Here is a 17,572-nt window from a genome sequence, read left to right as displayed (position 1 = left end):
AGGGTGATTGAAGCTAAGAATTCCCAGCCTCCTGCTTAGGAAGTTGAAGCAAATCGTTGTGGCAACAAGTGTTGCTCTGCAGATCAGTTATGCCTCCATCACTGGTTGTAGGAAGGATTAGAGTACCTGCACGTTCCATGACTGTGGGCAAATAAAATTACTCTGTTGACTCTGTTTTCTTGCAACCTACCCTTGATTATTAAACCAACATCCCTCTATATATTTTTTAAGGTAAAGGATTAAAAGAAATATTTTCTGTATTTTTCACCAGCGGCTTATACATTTATCTTAATGGAGCAGGACCAATATTACTGTGTAGTTAAGGGTTAACTTTAAACCCTCTGTGCCAGCAGGAACACTTTTTCCTTTTGCATTTCTGGGCCTACCACAAAAAGGCCAGTAAAGCACGAAGCTTAAAGCTTATTTTTCATCACTCAGTTGATGGGTTTGGAATTGCTGGTTTCCAAAGTACAGGTGTAACTATTAAACTGGAATTGCAGAGCACTCAAGTCCAGGATTTCTATTTTATGGCCCTGTTAATGTGACTGATTCCATTATTTCAGATCTTTGTTTTCTCTGGTTTGCTTCATACTTGGAACAAAACTAAAAGCTGTTTCTGCTTACTTCTTACAGGATTACCCCACAGAGGATGAACTTCGCTTGTTGTTAGTATCTTTACCTCAGTCTGGTCTTGATCCATGCGTCCAGTACTTTACTTCTCTTGCTTTACGTGAAACCAGTCAGACTCTTGCTGCACAAAGGGTGAGTGCCCACCTGCAGAACAGAACTGTTTGGGTTCTTTGTTCCTGTGGACCTGTTTTCCATACTTCTGAGCATTGTAGGAGGAAGAGAATACAGAGACTTTGTGACTACAGCATAAGGAAAATCTCTTCTACATGCAGTTTACTCAAAAGTTTATCTTTCCCAGCTGTACTACCTGGTCTTCTGAAAGATTATGTCCTTACTTAACAAGCTTTCCCATAAAGCAGATAGTTCATTTTGTCCAGAACATTTCCTTCTTGTAGCACTTACAACATTTTTTTTCACCTGCCTTCTTGCCATTTTTTGAGTGTTCTTTCACTGCTGAGATGATTAAACCTCTCTTAAGTCCTAATAACAAACTGCTGAGTCATTAGCACGCCTTAAACAGTGAACTCTGTTATATGACATAGAAATGCCTCCCTGTAACAGATCACTGTTGCCAATACCAGCATCGGAATAGTTTAATGCTCAGTTTGGACTTGAAAGCTAGGAAGTCTTCAGCTGTTTCCAACAACTTCCTAAGTGGCTTCAGTAAAACCATTTAAAGAGAAGCTACTGCTTTAAAAAAATAGAAGAGAATAGTAATGCCCTGCCATCCCCTCTCTGTTGTGCACTTCTTTTTCATTATTAAACAGTCCCTGCTTTTTAAATGAGTGATGATTGCTTTTTGTAAGATGCAATAACAAAAATGACTGTCATATTTTAATAATGATGCTTGACAGGCTTTATTTAGAGGTTTCAAAAGGCAGTAACTTTTTATTTCCTATGACACAGTTATGTGTGTAATGTTTTTGCACCAGGACTCCCTTATTGTTTTCGCAGCCAGAGCTCTTGCTCCAGGGGAGCTTTTGTAAGAGACCACACATGGAGACATTTTAATAATCATGCTGTTCTAGAGAACTGTTGTTTGTGAAGGTTATGCTGGTCTTGATACTGCATGACTGAGAGAGCCTGGTATTCAGAGACTCTGCTAAGTGCTGAAGACTTGGTTTCCTCCTCATTTTTGTAACTATTGAACTCTAGATGCAATCTGATTCTTGCTTTTTTTCATGCTTGAGCAGAAAATCTTAAGACATTAACAAAATTAAATCCTATGCTTTCTCCCTTTGTTGTATGTTTTGAAGTTCATGGACTATGGAGACTACTGACTGAAAATCTATTTTAAATTGTCAGTTAAAAGCAGTAGATATTTTTATTTTGGACTTTTATGTTATTTGTGCATTTTGAAAAATACATGCATGCTGTGCACTCCTCTTAGTAGTTTTTATAGATCATTGCACAGTTTCCTAGTTTAGAAATTTTATGTAGCTATTTGGAATGTGATGTGATTTTTACTGATTCTCATGTCAGGGAGGCTTATGGTGTTTTGGAGGAAATGGACTTCCATATTGTGAGACATTGAGTAAAATCCCTTCAGAGACGGTGGAACTCTTCTGCTTGCAAGCTTTAGTACAACATTCTAAGGTAATTTGCCCATTAAACTGTAACTGAAAAGCTACATTTATAAACATGCCTTTCTGATGCTCTCTCATATATTGGGAAGAAGTTGCCATTTCCCTGTCTCTTATCCCTCTGTAGGAGTATTCCTGCTGTAGGAATATTGAGACAACTGAAACTGAAGAGAATTGTAGGGCCGCAAAACAAACACTTTCTTTTGTTGTGGGAGGTATATGTAAGTTCTGTTACTGTTTCTAATTAGTCCATATAGGTTCCCCTGTAATCATAGACTCATAGAATCAACCACGTTGGAAGAGACCTCCAACATCATCCAGTCCAACCTAGCACCCAGTCCTGTCCAGTCATCTAGACCATTGCACTAAGTGCCTCATCCAGGCTTTTCTTGAGCACCTCCAGGGACGACAACTCCACCACCTCCCTGGGCAGCCCATTCCAATGCCAATCACTCTCTCTGCCAACAACTTCCTCCTAACATCCAGCCTAGACTTCCCCTGGCACAATTTGAGACTGTGTCCTCTTGTTCTGTTACTGGTACCTTTTGAAAAGTAAAAAGACAGCTCTGATGTAGAAAAGCAGGAGAGAAAGCCTGAAATTCAAATGTTTTTTACAAGATTTTTCTGTGGGACCACCTCCTCCCACTGACAATCATTGGAGGTAAATATCATGAGGAAAAGGAGGGTTTCCACTCTGCAGAATCTCATAAGGAAGATACTGGTGATGTGAAATTCTCAGTGCAAGACATGGGGGGATTTGTGTGAGTTGGGGTGCATCAGTTCAGAGAGCTTAAAGGCAGTCTCTTCTTATGGCTCCTAACCTAAGGCCAGACTTCCAGAAAGCAAAGCAGACTTATACACTCATTCTAGTTGGAAGCCAGAATGAAATACAATCTTAGCTATTTAAAAGGTTCCTCCTTCAAGGGTCACTGCCTTTTGCAGTGCAGGCTTGCACGACATGCAGCATGCATTGCTTCTTCCCAGGACCAGGGAGTTCTTTGCAGATGCAGATCACAGTATCACAGTATCACCAAGGTTGGAAGAGACCTCATAGATCATCAAGTCCAACCCTTTACCACAGAGCTCAAGGCCAGACCATGGCACCAAGTGCCACGTCCAATCCTGCCTTGAACAGCTCCAGGGACGGCGACTCCACCACCTCCCTGGGCAGCCCATTCCAGTGTCCAATGACTCTCTCAGGGAAGAACTTTCTCCTCACCTCCAGCCTAAATTTCCCCTGGCACAGCCTGAGGCTGTGTCCTCTCGTTCTGGTGCTGGCCACCTGAGAGAAGAGAGCAACCTCCTCCTGGCCACAACCACCCCTCAGGTAGTTGTAGACAGCAATAAGGTCTCCCCTGAACCTCCTCCAGGCTAACCAATCCCAGCTCCCTCAGCCTCTCCTCGTAGGGCTGTGCTCAAGGCCTCTCCCCAGCCTCGTCGCCCTTCTCTGGACACGCTCAAGCATCTCAATGTCCCTCCTAAACTGGGGGGGCCCAGAACTGAACACAGCACTCAAGGTGTAATCTAACCAGTGCAGAGTACAGGGGCAGAATGGCCTCCCTGCTCCTGCTGACCACACCATTCCTGATGCAGGCCAGGATGCCACTGGCTCTCTTAAAAAAAAAATTTGGCCAGCTCCCAGAGGAGGCAGCCGAGCAGCAGGCACCAGCGCATGGAGGTGTTCTTGGCCATCCCCTGGTGCCTCTGCTGCTCCATCCACCGGGATGCCCAGAGACCCCCCCAGCCCGTGCCAGCCCACGTCCCCCGAAGAAGAGTATGGAAGATTTTGTGTAACCATAATTCTACTTGATTCCTATTGCTGCACTCTTCAGTGTGCACTTAATGGCTCAGAAACCTAGAGCACTGTGAAATAGTGTTACTGGTAGCAAGAATGGGAAAAGTGCAGTTTGCCAGTATTCCTTTCACTTCTTCCATAGACATAAAAGTTCTGACTTAGTCTAGACTTTATTATATTCCAGATTTTCAGTTTAAACAAGTTGTGGCTGTCCTCATTCTGAATGTGTGTCTGTCTTTGTTGAAAGTGACAGACTTGAGGACATCAATAGTTCTTTGACTATCACACATTTTAATCACCATAGATGTGTTCAGGTTGCAAGCATTTGGCCAGTATCAGTGGCTGACACTGTGACTGATTAGTTGATGTTCATCTGCTTGGGCTAGAACATGTTGTTACCTTTAAGATCAATAACTGTAGCAGTACTACTGGGGAAGTAGAAATACCTTTGTGTTTCAAAGAGAAAGGGTTGTCTTGGTTGCATTTTAGATGGTGAACAGGAAGGCAGGTAGCTCTGGTTGAGATAGTGGAGGAAGAGTTACAACAATTGCCCTGTTCAGACTTTTGAAGTTGAGTTGAAATTTGGTCACACCTAGTAGGGAGCAGCCTCATCTTCAGATATGGTGGAGAGTAGAGTGATGGTACTTTCTGCTTGTGAATCCATAGAAGTCATGCATGTAGCATGTCAAATATTTATGTTCTTCAGCTGTGGCAAAATAAATCCTGGATTAGTGAGAATTTTTGTGTAATAAGGGCTCTGTGTCCTATGAGTTCTTTGAACTTCCTTAGTTTGTGGATGAACAGCATCTCAAAGAACATTTTACAGAACACCTGCTGATTGTCACTGTATTTCCTGTATAATGCTAGATTTCGTCTCACTGTGATAAAATTGAAGCTGAGGGAGGCCTTCAGCTGCTGCAGAGGATATACCAGCTACGGAAAGATTCAGCAAAAATCCAGAGGAGCATAATTCGCATCATTGGAAACATGGCGCTGGATGAGCGGCTCCACGCATCCATAGTACGTGCAGGTAAAAGGAAGGCAAGGGTGAGCAGGCTGAGTGCCAGGCTCTCTGCTATGGCTTTTAAAGGGTTCACTGCCTTTGTGGAATGCAACAGACCACAGCAACGGTGTGGGGTTTATATTTGGTGGAGGTTGGGGCTTTTTGGTACAAAGTATACAGACAGTTTAGATGGTGTTAATGAGGAACTCCTGTGTGTGCTCCAGCCAATAGAATCACAGAATCAAGCAGGTTGGAAGAGACCTCCAAGATCATCCAGTCCAACCTAGCACCCAGCCCTAGCCAGTCAACCAGACCATGGCACTAAGTGCCTCATTCAGGCTTTTCTTGAAGACCTCCAGGGATGGTGACTCCACCACCTCCCTGGGCAGCCCATTCCAATGCCAATCACTCTCTCTGCCAACAACTTCCTCCTAACATCCAGCCTAGACCTCCCCCAGCACAACTTGAGACTGTGTCCCCTTGTTCTATTGGTGGTTGCCTGGGAGAAGAGGCCACCCCCCACCTGGCTACTATGTCCCATATATTTATGTCAGTACCACAGAGATAGGTTTTAAGTCTGGTGGTGAAAATTTGGACATGTTTGGTGTTCAATTTGCCTTAGTGTCAAAAATATTTTGGGTTTCCTACTCTTACTGATCATCTGCCTTGTAGATTTTCTGGTCTGCTGTCTTTAAAGAACAGGACAGGTTTCTTTAAAGAACAGGCCAGCTTGCATCCTCATCTTTTGGAGTAAAGTCAAATACATCATCTCACTGTCACTTATTTCATGTTAGGCTAGTAACTTCTTCTAAACCTTGCACTCATACTTCTTTTTTTAGTACACTCTAAACAGTTCTGAATACTCTACCTTGTAGTTCTGTACCAAATAAATAATCCCCACTGTTTTATTAGGAAAGAAGTAAAGAGAAAAGTAGAAAATATCCATACACTGTTGTCTGCCTCATTTTAATCTCCCTGTTACAGAAAGGAAAAGCAGCAAAGACACAGGGAAAGATCATAAGGATGATTAGAAGTTTGGAATGGCTGTGTTAGAAATTGCAAGTAACTAAGACCTTCCACCTTTCTCCCACCTCTCTCCCTTACCCTAGATCTTGCCTTATGCCCAAGGAAGATTGGAGGGTCAGCCAGAGGGGTTAGGAAGCAGGTGGATCTAGTCACACAGATGACAAGTTAGGTTAGAGAGAGATGCAGCCCAAAGCCCAGACAGAGAGCGACTGTCTTATCTATATTTACATTCTTATTCTTACACATCTCAGCAAGCCTATTGATGAAGTAGACATCACCATTCTTTTCTTCTCACAGCCTGTAATCTAGTTCTTCTCACCAGAACATGCTAGCTAGCTTCAAACTAGCACATATAAAACTACAGGGTATTTGCTGTAGTGACCATTTCAACAAACCGCTGTTTTAGCGGAGCAGTGACAGAATTCAGAAGTCTGAGTTTCTGTGCTAACAGTAGGACAGAAGAGGAACTGACAAATTGTCATGATTTAATGAGCAGATAGATTGCTCTGTTGCTCTAAATGGGTGATAGGTTGGACTGGATGATCTTAGAGGTCTTTTCCAACTTGGTTGATTCTATGATTCTAAGACACTCTGAAAAAGGCAACTGAAGGAAAATGCAATGGAGATTTATGAAGTCCTCTCTGGGGCACAGTCACTTGCTGTTTCTTGCAAGAATAAAGGGTTTTGTGCATTAAATTATCAAGAGGCAGGGCAAATAATTGTTATTATTTTCTCCATACATTGTATGACTAAACTGAAACCCAAAACATTTTGATTGTTGCTAATTTACAAAGCTACAAAAAATAATGAAGATAAATTTATGGAAATAAAAAAAAATCCATAAAGCTGTAAGCAAAAGCTGAGTTGATTGCAGAAGGCTGAGAGAATGTGGTGGAGAATCAGTAGTCTACACTTGTGTTTTTGTTGTTCTATTCTGTTACTGTTCCACAGCTTCCATTACTGCTCACTTTTGGGGTAAGACAGATGGGCTACAAAGGTGTTTGGGCTGTGCTCTAGCACCTTTCTTACATTCTTATGACTGCTAAAACCATACCTGTAGAGGAAGAGAATGTAACAGAAGAGTCAGCAGCTCCCTGGGGCAGACTTTTTAGTACAAATGGTATTTTAAACAGCATATTGAACTCCAGAGATGAGCAGTTGAGTACTGCTGACCAACAGGTGATGAGACTTCTCCTGTTGCTTGGCGATGCATGAGAATAAAGAAACTCTTTAAGTCTTTTTTCATCTGCAAAAACTGCTGGCACAGGAAGAGGAAGAAAAGCAGTGTGTGGTAGCTGTGTTGGGGTATCTGAGGGCAGGAGAATTCTGAATGCTATTTTTGACTCTTCATCTTGGCTTATGCTAAGAGAAAGGCAAAACCAGGGACTTTACAACAACCCCATGCAGAGATACAGGCTGGGGTTGGAGTGGCTGGAGAGCAGCCAAACAGAAAGGGATCTGGGGGTGCTGATTGATACCCGCCTGAACATGAGCCAGCAGTGTGCCCAGGTGGCCAAGAGAGCCAGTGGCATCCTGGCCTGCATCAGGAATGGTGTGGCCAGCAGGAGCAGGGAGGTCATTCTGCCCCTGTACTCTGCACTGGTTAGACCACAGCTTGAGTACTGTGTTCAGTTCTGGGCCCCCCAGTTTAGAAGGGACATTGAGATGCTTGAGCGTGTCCAGAGAAGGGCGACGAGGCTGGGGAGAGGCCTTGAGCACAGCCCTACGAGGAGAGGCTGAGGGAGCTGGGATTGGTTAGCCTGGAGAAGAGGAGGCTCAGGGCAGACCTTATTGCTGTCTACAACTACCTGAGGGGAGGTTGTGGCCAGGAGGAGGTTGCTCTCTTCTCTCAGGTGGCCAGCACCAGAACGAGAGGACACAGCCTCAAGCTACATCAGGGGAAATTTAGGCTTGAGGTGAGGAGAAAGTTCTTCCCTGAGAGAGTCATTGGACACTGGAATGGGCTGCCCGGGGAGGTGGTGGAGTCGCCATCCCTGGAGCTGTTCAAGGCAGGACTGGACGTGGCACTTGGTGCCATGGTCTAGCCTTCAGCTCTGTGGTGAGGGGTTGGACTTGATGATCTGTGAGGTCTCTTCCAACCTTGGTGATACTGTAAAAAGAGGCTCAAGATCTGTTTTCTCTCTTATGAGAAGGACATCTTCTTCAGATCATAAGCTGGACAGTAGTAAAACACATTTCCTCCTCATCATTGTGGATTTTTGCGTTTTGCTGGCTTTCTTACATGTCATAAAGAAGGTGGACTGAAAAATGTGGTTTGATGTTACCATTTTTAAGCTTTAACATCTATTTTTCACAAGTATGACTTGAAGGGTGAACTTTCTGAATTCTTTTGTTTGGATGATATTTCTCATTAGTTAACCTGCCACTTTATTTTTTTTTCCATGTAGGTTGGGTTTCTGTACTTGCTGAAGCAATGAAATCCCCACATGTCATTCAGTCTTCTCATGCATCCAGAGCTCTGGCTAATCTAGACAGGGACACAGTGCAAGAAAAGTATCCGGATGGTGTTTATGTCTTGCATCCACAATACCGTAGCAGGTAAAGCAGAAGGAGACATTTTATGTTCTGTGCATTGAGTTACTTGTACTGTTCAGGTAGAAAACTTTGAAGGAGTTGACAACTGTGCTAGTTTGAGGCTAACTGGAATATTTTAATTAGAAAAATTAGATTACAGGCTGTGAAAATAAAACAGTGGTGATGTTTGCTTCCCTCATAGGCTTGCTGAGATGTATAAAAGCAAGAACACAAACACAGATAAGACAGTGTGAGAGTCTCTATCTGTCAGAGTCGGTGTCTGTGCTTTTCTCCCTGGGCTTTTGCTGTGTAACCCAACTAATTCTGCTTCTAACTCCACCTTGCTGATCCTCCAAGCTCACCTTGCACATAAGGCAAACTCTGGGATAAGGTAGAGGGGTGGAAAGAAGGTGGAAGTGTGGTTGGGAGCCCCTCCCGGGGACTCTGATTTGTGGAAGGGCTGTTGTGTTTCTGTATTGCCTTCAACTTGTATATTCCTGTATATAGCTGTATATATTTGTACTATATTGTAAGTACCTGTTTGTATCTTGTGCTAAGCTGTGAATATAAAGCTTCATTCCTTAACTTCCAGCTGTCTGAGTCTAGTCTGAGTGATTTCATAAGATCTGGGGACAGGTAACTCTCAAACCATCACAACAACACTGTGCTGCCATGTTTATGTGACTTTGCTCTTTGGTGGGTTGAGAGAACTGAATTTAGATTCTGAATTAGGAAAACAAGAGAAGTGTAATGAGACCATTCTGTAGCTGTGAAAGGAGTAGCATTGCATTGCAAGGGAAAAATTCAAACACAACCATAAGAAGAATTAATGCTTTGCATGCGTTGCAGCCATTTAACCTTTGCAGTGGCTGTTTAGGGATACAGTGCATTGTAATTATACAGTGCCTTGAGCATCTCCCTCTCTGGAGGTATTCAAGACCCACCTGAATGCATTCCTGTGTGATCTGCTCTAGGTGATTGTGATGGTTTGGGTGTTCCCTGCCCCCCCCCCACTTTGGAAATCATCCAGACTAGACTCAGCCAGCTCTGGAAATATGAATGAAGCTTATATTTACAGTTTAGCTCAATATACAAGCAGATAGTTACAGTATATACAGTTATAGACAGAAATAGACAAGGGAAAAAGGTAATACAGACACACAACAGCCCTCCCAGAAACCTGAGTCCCCAGGAGGGCCTCCCAACTGCCCCTTCACCTTCCCCCTACCCCTCTCAACCTTACCCCAGTCCTAAGGAAGAATGGAGGTTTGGCCAGGGGATTAGGAAGCAAAGTGGATTAGTCCAAAATGGAGGGTGAGGTTAGAGAGAGAGAGATGCAGCTCAAAGCTTGCCAGCAGTTGAAGTGACTTTATATTTTGACTTTGATTCTTATACATTTCAGCAAGCCTATGAGGGAAGTAGACATCACCATTGTTTCCTTTTACTGCCTGTAATCTAGTTCTTCTCACCAAAACATTCTAGCCTGCTTCAAACTAGCACAGTGATCCTGCTCTGGCAGGGAGGTTGGACTAGGTGATCTTTCAAGGTCCCTCCCAACCCTTAACATTCTGTGATTCTGTGGTTGTTCTGCTGGCAGCAAGACACGTTGGCTTAAGATGCAGTAAATGTGCAGCTTCAAATTAGTAGTGATTGTGTATCTGGGACCAAAACCGTCTCCAGCATGGTAGTCACTTAGTAGCAACTGTTCTTGGGTCATTGGTGTTAGGTTACAGTGAAGATCTGATTTGATGATAAAGCTCATGATGGCTAAACCCAAGTTGCAGTAGCAGTAGGTGGAGAGAATGCTAGTCTTTGTTGCAGAAAAAATACGACAGCTACTTTCCCTATATCTTCTTACATCTCTGTATTCTGGCTTGACCTCTGTTTTTTGTCTTCATCTGAGTGTTCTCTTTGAAATACCAATCAAAGTCATGAAATGTTATCCCTAAGATATAACTCAACACTGTTCAAACTTGTGACATCCTTTAGGTTAAAAGTTCTGTGTCAATTTGATTTGCTTACTGTGAATCTCTTAAGAACTCCCTTTTCTGCATCAGCCAGCCCATCAGAGCAGATGTCCTCTTTGTTCATGGTCTTCTGGGAGCAGCGTTCAAAACCTGGCGACAGCAAGACATTGAGCAGCAGCTGGATAAAAAGGCTTCAGAAGGGGAAGAGGGCTATAGCCAGTGCTGGCCAAAGGTAAAGAGAGAAGAATGTCTACCCATGCAGCTGCTGTTTCCTCATTTATAGGAGCTGTTCATAGGATCTAGACTGACAGCTGTCTTTTTTTGACTCAAAATGACTTGTAGTCAGTTACACAACTAATACTTTACGAGTTCCTGCTATGGTTTTGTTAGCAAGTTGACATTTTGAATGGGTTGTTCTGGCAGAGGAAAATCCCTGCTGAATTTAATGCCTTCAACATCATGCTCATGCTAGCGAAAGAAGAGGCAATGGCTGCCTTCCTCACATGCTCTCTTCTTTTGTGGAATGCTATTGCTGAGAAAAATAGGTAAAATTGTGTTTTAAATCAATTAAACTTCCTTGCATTAGTGAGGACCTCAGTTTTTGCAGATTGCTACTTAAATGTTGTTCTGAGTAAGTAATTACTGCTTCAAGAAACTCACATTGGTGTAACTAAAACCTCAACTGATCAGTGCTGTTGGGAATCTTACTAATTCTTGTTTCACCCAGGAGAGGGAGCCAGGAGTGCACGAGTTAGTAATCCTTCGTCCTTTGCCTACTTGGTGGCTGGGAGACAGGCTAGAGTTAACTAGCATATAATAAAAAGTAATAGGTTAGATGTAAGATGTGTTTGGGAATTAACTGAAGAGCAAAAATCTTGTTTGTATTGTCCCTGTAGTATTAGCTTTGCTCCATTGCTGCTGATAAATTGTTTGCAATCATTTAAGTACTTCAATTATAAGCTCCTTTTGCTTTCACTTTAATTTAGACGTGGCTGGCTTCAGACTGTCCTGCTCTTAGAATCATATCTGTGGAGTATGACACACATTTGAGTGACTGGAAAGTGAAATGTCCTGTTGAGGCTCACAGGTAACAAATGTAGTGTCTGCAGTTTGGAAGGGGTGGGGGCAGGAGGGAGGCAGGCAAAGCTTGTTCTTAGGGTGAAATAAAGCTAAAGGAAGTGAGTAGTGAATGAGATTAAAATAAAACTTTCCAGTAAGATCAAGAATGAATATAGGTCAATTTCTGTTGTCCTTAGGAACCCAGCCTTACAAAACTCTTGGGCATTTTCCAGTGTGGCATCAGTAATTCATTAATGGTTTGTGTACCAAATCTGCTTTCACAAACACACAGCACTGAACACTGACTGTGTTTTTAATGCTGCCTTTTACTCTACCATGCTCCATCCTGCTGTGTTGTGATTTTTCTTTGCAGGAAGTCTATTGCTTACAGGAGCAATGAACTTCTTGACAAGCTCAGAGCTGCTGGGATTGGAGACAGACCTGTGGTGTGGGTATCACATAGCATGGGTGGTAAGCACATTGCTTGATTGATACAAAGCTACATATTTGCAGTTCTATTTCCAATTCAGCTGTTACCTGTGCTAGCTTGAGGCTAACTGGAATATATTAGTGAGAGAAATTAGATTATAGGCTGTGAAAAGGAAACAATGGTGATATCTATTTCACTCATAGGCTTACTGAGATGTATAAAACCAAGAACATAAACACAGATAACACAGTGGGTCTCTGTCCTGAGTTCCTGTGCTTTTCTCCCTGGCCTACTTCAGCCAGCAGAAAGGGACCTGGAGGTACTGTAGAAAGTAGACTGAAGATGAGCCAGCAGTGTGCCCAGGTGGCCAAGAGACCCAATGGCATCCTGGCCTGGCTCAGGAACAGTGTGGCCAGTAGGACAAGGGAGGATATTCTTCCCCCGTACTCAGCACTGGTCAGGCCACACCTTGAGTCCTGTATCCAGTTCTGGGCTCCTCAATTCAAGAGAGATGTTGAGGTGCTGGAATGTGTCCAGAGAAAGGTGATGATACTGGTGAGGGGCCTGGAACACAAACCCTATGAGGAGAGGCTGAGGGAGCTGGGGGTGTTCAGCCTGGAGAAGAGGAGGCTCAGGGGTGACCTCATTGCTGTCTACAACTACCTGAAGGGAGGCTGTAACCAGGTGAGGTTGGTCTCTTCTCCCAGGCAAGCAGCAACAGAACAAGGGGACACAGTCTCAAGTTGTGCCAGGGGAGGTCTAGGCTGGATGTTAGGGGGAGGTTCTTCCCAGAGAGAGTGATTGGCATTGGAATGGGCTGCCCAGGGAGGTGGTGGAGTCACTGTCCCTGGAAGTGTTCAAGCAAAGCCTGGATGAGGCACTTAGTGCCATGGTCTGGTTGACTGGCTAGGGCTGGGTGCTAGGTTGGACTGGATGATCTTGGAGGTCTCTTCCAACCTGGCTGATTCTATGATTCAGGTTTGTGTTGGAGTGTTTTTTCAGCTCAGTGTTACATATTTGACAAACTAAGGACTAATTGACTGAGGCAAGACTGTGGTTAGTTTTTTTATGGATGATATAGCATGATCATTATTTTCACAGTAGTTTCAATCCCTGCATTAATTCCATGTCTGTTGCCAGGTCTTCTAGTCAAAAAGATGCTGGTGGATGCTTCCAAGAATCCAGAAATGGATAAAATTGTAAACAACACCAGAGGGATCATATTTTATAGTGTACCTCATCACGGCTCCCAGCTGGCTGAATACTCTATAAATGCCAGATATCTTCTGTTCCCGTCTGTGGAGGTTAAAGAGCTCAGCAAGGGTATGCTCACTTTGCTACCATTTAACAGCAGGGATCTCTGCTAATCTGCTCATGATGCCTTTTTGTTATGTTTGGGCTGTATACTGAATTACTGTAAGTAATTCTGAGTAACTGTTTGATTTGCTTCAGAGGCAAGGAGCAGAAATGGAGTCAGAACAAGTTTATAGAAGAATGGGTTTGGGCTGTGATGCAGTTACTCAACAACTATGCAAAACTAAGTAATAGTTGCAGAAGATACCCAGAAAGGGAGATTACAAAGAAAATGCTGCTCCTTTTAGTGGAGTATTAACTTTTCCAGAACATCTCTTCAGCAATGCAAATCCTAATAACGCTGCAAAAATTCTGTTGCTTCTTCTCAGATTCTCCTGCCCTTAAAGAGCTGAATGATGACTTCCTGTCTTTTGCCAAAGATAAAAACTTTTCAGTGCTGAGTTTTGCAGAGACGTTGCCAACACACATAGGCAGCATGCTAAAGCTGCAGGTTGTACCTCTGGAATCAGCACGTGAGTCAAACAGCCGCTTCCTTTGCTTAAGTTTGTGTTTATTCGTGTAAGCGTCAATAAGGAGCAAGGATTAGAAGTGCTGCAGTAGAAAGACCTAAAATAAATGCATCTGCTGTCATGTGGGGTTGGTTTGTTTCAGCTTTTGACTGATTTTAAGCTGCAGTCTCCCTGCTGAGATCAGAGGCAGCTACATTTAACTTAGAATCCTTAAATTGTAGAATTGTCAGCACTGGAAGGGACCTCAGTGGTCACCTGCAGTCCTCTCCCATGGGCAAGGAGACCTCACACTACATCAGCCTGGTCTTAAAAACTTCCAGGGATGGGACTTCTACCACCTCCATGAGCAACCTGTTCCAGTGTCTCACTGCCTTCATGGTGGAAAACTTTTTCCTAACATCCAATCTGAATCTACCCACTTCTAATTTTGCTCCATTCCCCCTAGTCCTGTCACTCCCTGACAGCCTAAAAAGTCCCTCACAGCTTTCCTGTAGATCCTCTTCAGATACTGGAAGGCCAGAATAAGGTCTCCTCAGAGTGAGCAGCCCCAACTCTCACAGTCTGTCTCCATAGGAGAGGTGCTTCAGGCCTCTGATCATGCTGGTGGCCCTCCTCTGGGCACACTCGAGCACAGCCACATTCTTCTTGTGACAGCAGTGTCTTGGTGTGATTTTTCTAAGCATTAGTAGCACTTGCTTATTTACAGAAGCAGGTTTGACCCTGGGCTGATGTTGCAGGCCTTCCCTTTGTAACTGTGAGTAACTCTTGTTTATCCTTGTATAGGTAGGCTGAGGAGTCTTTCAGAAGCTCCTGCAAATTCCTCCTTTAAACAATAGAAAAGAAAAACAGTGAACTGCTAATGGAAGGAGAAAGTCACAAAGTTGTTTTTTCAGTCTTAAGAGTCCTTTCTCTTCCATACCTCAGGTACTTACACACTGAAGTTTGCCTCTTGAAGAGTTCCCTCCATCTTTTTGCCTTTTGTAAGAGCAGGGAAAAATCAGGCATATTCTTTCTCTGCTTATAAGTGTTATGTAGAGTTTTAAGTCTGACATTTTCAGTCTTCTCCCAAACAAAGCCCTTTTCTGCTCTGCCCAAGATACCTGTAAGGGCCTTGGATGGAAAACTTTGCTTAGTTGTGGTTTAGGTCAGGCTTTCCACCAGCTATATCCACCACATTAAATGCAAGGCTTGTTGTTGCGAAGAAGGTAGATTATAGTCTACAACTACCTGAGGGGAGGTTGTGGCCAGGAGGAGGTTGCTCTCTTCTCTCAGGTGGCCAGCACCAGAACGAGAGGACACAGCCTCAAGCTATGCCAGGGGAAATTTAGGCTGGAGGTGAGGAGAAAGTTCTTCACTGAGAGAGTCATTGGACACTGGAATGGGCTGCCCGGGGAGGTGGTGGAGTAGCCATCCCTGGAGCTGTTGAAGGCAGGATTGGACGTGGCACTTGGTGCCATGGTCTAGCCTTGAGCTCTGTGTTGAGGGGTTGGACTGGATGATCTGTGAGGTCTCTTCCAACCGCGGTGATACTGTGATATCCCTCCCTGTTTTCCTGAGTCAGTATTTAGCAGTAATATTTCAGTATGATTTCTCAAGAAGCAATTGTTGTGCAAATGTTTGGTCAGTTTTATTGGTGAGAATGGGATAAATGGGCTGGGTTTTTAATTATTGAACAGAATGAAAGGGAAAAGAGGGCTGGGTGACAATGCACAAATAAGCACTGTGCACTTTTAGTTTGGGAGCACATTTCTTCTTCTACATTGCAGCACTTGAGCTTTCAAAAGCCTGTAATGGCTCCATGACAGTTCAGTGGTGTGCCACTCCTTTTGTTCAAAGCCCAGGCTGAAAAGCAGTACACTCACTGTTTCTTACATGCATCCTTGGCCATACAAAAGTAAACCTTTCTCCTGCTCTGGTGTAATTTGACAGGGTTAAGAGATGCAGAGTTCCAAGCAAAAGGGGAGGCTGAAAGAATAGATAATAAACTAGAATGTGGCAGCTGCAGCATCCTAACTAGAAGGTTCACTGGTAATGATAGCTGTCAAGGAAGAATAAATGCTGTAGTGTGCCCCCAGATCAGGAGCTGAAAATGGAATACAGAATTCTACAAGTAAGCAGTTTACATTTGTCATTTACCTGAAAATATGTGTAGTGATTTCTGGCTTATTTCCCTCCCATTTTTAACCTCCACGCCAAAGAGGAAAGTTAGTGGTGATCAGAGTCTGGATAGAGTTCTGTGACAATTCTATGACTAAGTTACCTTTTTCTTTCTCTACAAAAAATTAAATTAATTGCAGTAGAAAGAGGATGTCCTTGTCACAGAAGGTAGAAATAAACCCCTTTTCACAAACAATTTGTACCAAAATGTCTCTAAGGTGTGGGAACCAAGGGCTGGTAGGTAATGAGGTATTTTGTTGACCTTCAAATCAGTATGGGAATAGATGAGGAAATAAAGTGGTACTGGAAAACTGCATCTCCAAATGTATAACAAACAGGCTGGGAGTGAAAGGAGGAGTGTGTTTTATAAGCAGTGAATCCAAAGGTTGGTAGGCCATGGGAAGGAGAGTATAGCATGTAAGCATCTCCCAGTAAATAGCTACTTGTCCTGCAGACTGGGGCCATTTGCCCACCTCTCCACCAACTTGGTCTATAACTTTGCATTTCAGCTCATCACCCTTGGAATGGCAAGCTGGGCCCAGGATATTAGTGACATGTAGACACAAACCAGAGGAAGGTTTATCAGCTTATCTTTCCTCTCAAAATGGCACATAAGCTCCTCTGAAGCAACCTGTTCTACTGGGAGGTGTCCCTGCCTATGGCAGAGGGTTGGAACTGGATGAGCTTTGAGGTCCCTTCCAACCTAAACCATTCCATGATTCTGCGAGTGCTTAAGTGAGTGGAAAGAAGCAAATAAACATAGAGGAGCTCAGCCCAAGTAAGAAGGCCCAACCAGCACCCATGGGTGATGTTAGAGTGATCATAAACCTGCTGCCTAGCTAACCGGGGGGCCACCAGGCCCCCCGGCCTTTGTCCCCCTTCACCATTCACCCAGTGTGCACCATGGGGACTCACCAGTGATGAAAGGAAGGAGGATCCTTCTGCCCAGTTGGGCAAACTTGAGGCTTCTGCCTTTCCTGGGGCTGATTAAAAAGGGGAGTAGGCAGGGAAGGCAAAGTGGTCACACCTGGGGTGGGAGGAGACTCCACCAGGGTGGAAGGGGTGGGGGGATGGGGAGTGGAGATGGGAGGAGACTCCAACAGAACTCTGGATTTGGGGGGAAAGAGGGGAAAAGGCAGTATGGGCTGGAAAAGGGGCAGAAATAGTGGGAGAATGGAGGTGGTGCTGAAGTAAGGGAGATGGAGAGGAAAAGGATGGAAGTGGAAAGAAAAGGAGGAAGATGTGAGAAAATAGAAGATGGGGAGGAAAAGAGGGAGATGAGGGAGAAGTGGGATAAAAAATAATAAAAATGAAAACTGGACTGTAAGGAAGAAAAAAAAAGTGATTCTGCTCTGGCAGGGGGGTTGGACTAGATGATCTTTTGAGGTCCCTTCCACTCCCTAACATTCTATGAGTCTATGAAAAACTCTTACCATTGTTCTTGTCAGTGCTTAAACTTTAGTCAGGAATTTGCTGCCAGTCAGGTGCTGACCAATGAGGTTTTGATTCTTCAAGGAATGGAGGAACATGAAGTTTCTCTATTCCAAATAAAGTAGAACTCTGA

The 17,572-nt window shown here is 43.8% G+C and overlaps 1 protein-coding gene and 1 long non-coding RNA gene across 2 annotated transcripts in view; one reads left to right on the top strand and one right to left on the bottom strand.

Moving 5' to 3' along the window:
- Positions 1-17,572, top strand: part of SERAC1 (serine active site containing 1) — a 35,365-nt gene that overhangs the window by 15,456 nt on the left and 2,337 nt on the right. Inside the window, exons 8-16 of the mRNA XM_064169294.1 lie at positions 634-762; positions 2,113-2,226; positions 4,876-5,038; positions 8,446-8,596; positions 10,630-10,771; positions 11,526-11,626; positions 11,972-12,069; positions 13,169-13,351; positions 13,711-13,854. Coding sequence (XP_064025364.1) covers positions 634-762; positions 2,113-2,226; positions 4,876-5,038; positions 8,446-8,596; positions 10,630-10,771; positions 11,526-11,626; positions 11,972-12,069; positions 13,169-13,351; positions 13,711-13,854 — 1,225 coding nt within the window. The remainder of the gene's footprint in view (positions 1-633; positions 763-2,112; positions 2,227-4,875; positions 5,039-8,445; positions 8,597-10,629; positions 10,772-11,525; positions 11,627-11,971; positions 12,070-13,168; positions 13,352-13,710; positions 13,855-17,572) is intronic.
- On the bottom strand, positions 704-16,957 carry LOC135189191 (uncharacterized). Its single transcript, XR_010307953.1, has 3 exons — positions 16,924-16,957; positions 10,595-10,689; positions 704-774 (listed from the first exon to the last, which is right to left on the bottom strand). It is a non-coding gene; the product is annotated as an uncharacterized LOC135189191 (long non-coding RNA).

Source organism: Pogoniulus pusillus, chromosome 31, assembly GCF_015220805.1.
Source record: "Pogoniulus pusillus isolate bPogPus1 chromosome 31, bPogPus1.pri, whole genome shotgun sequence".
In the NCBI taxonomy this organism is placed as follows: domain Eukaryota; kingdom Metazoa; phylum Chordata; class Aves; order Piciformes; family Lybiidae; genus Pogoniulus; species Pogoniulus pusillus.
The sequence above is the reverse complement of the archived record's forward strand: the minus strand, read 5'-3'. Positions and strand labels throughout refer to the sequence as shown.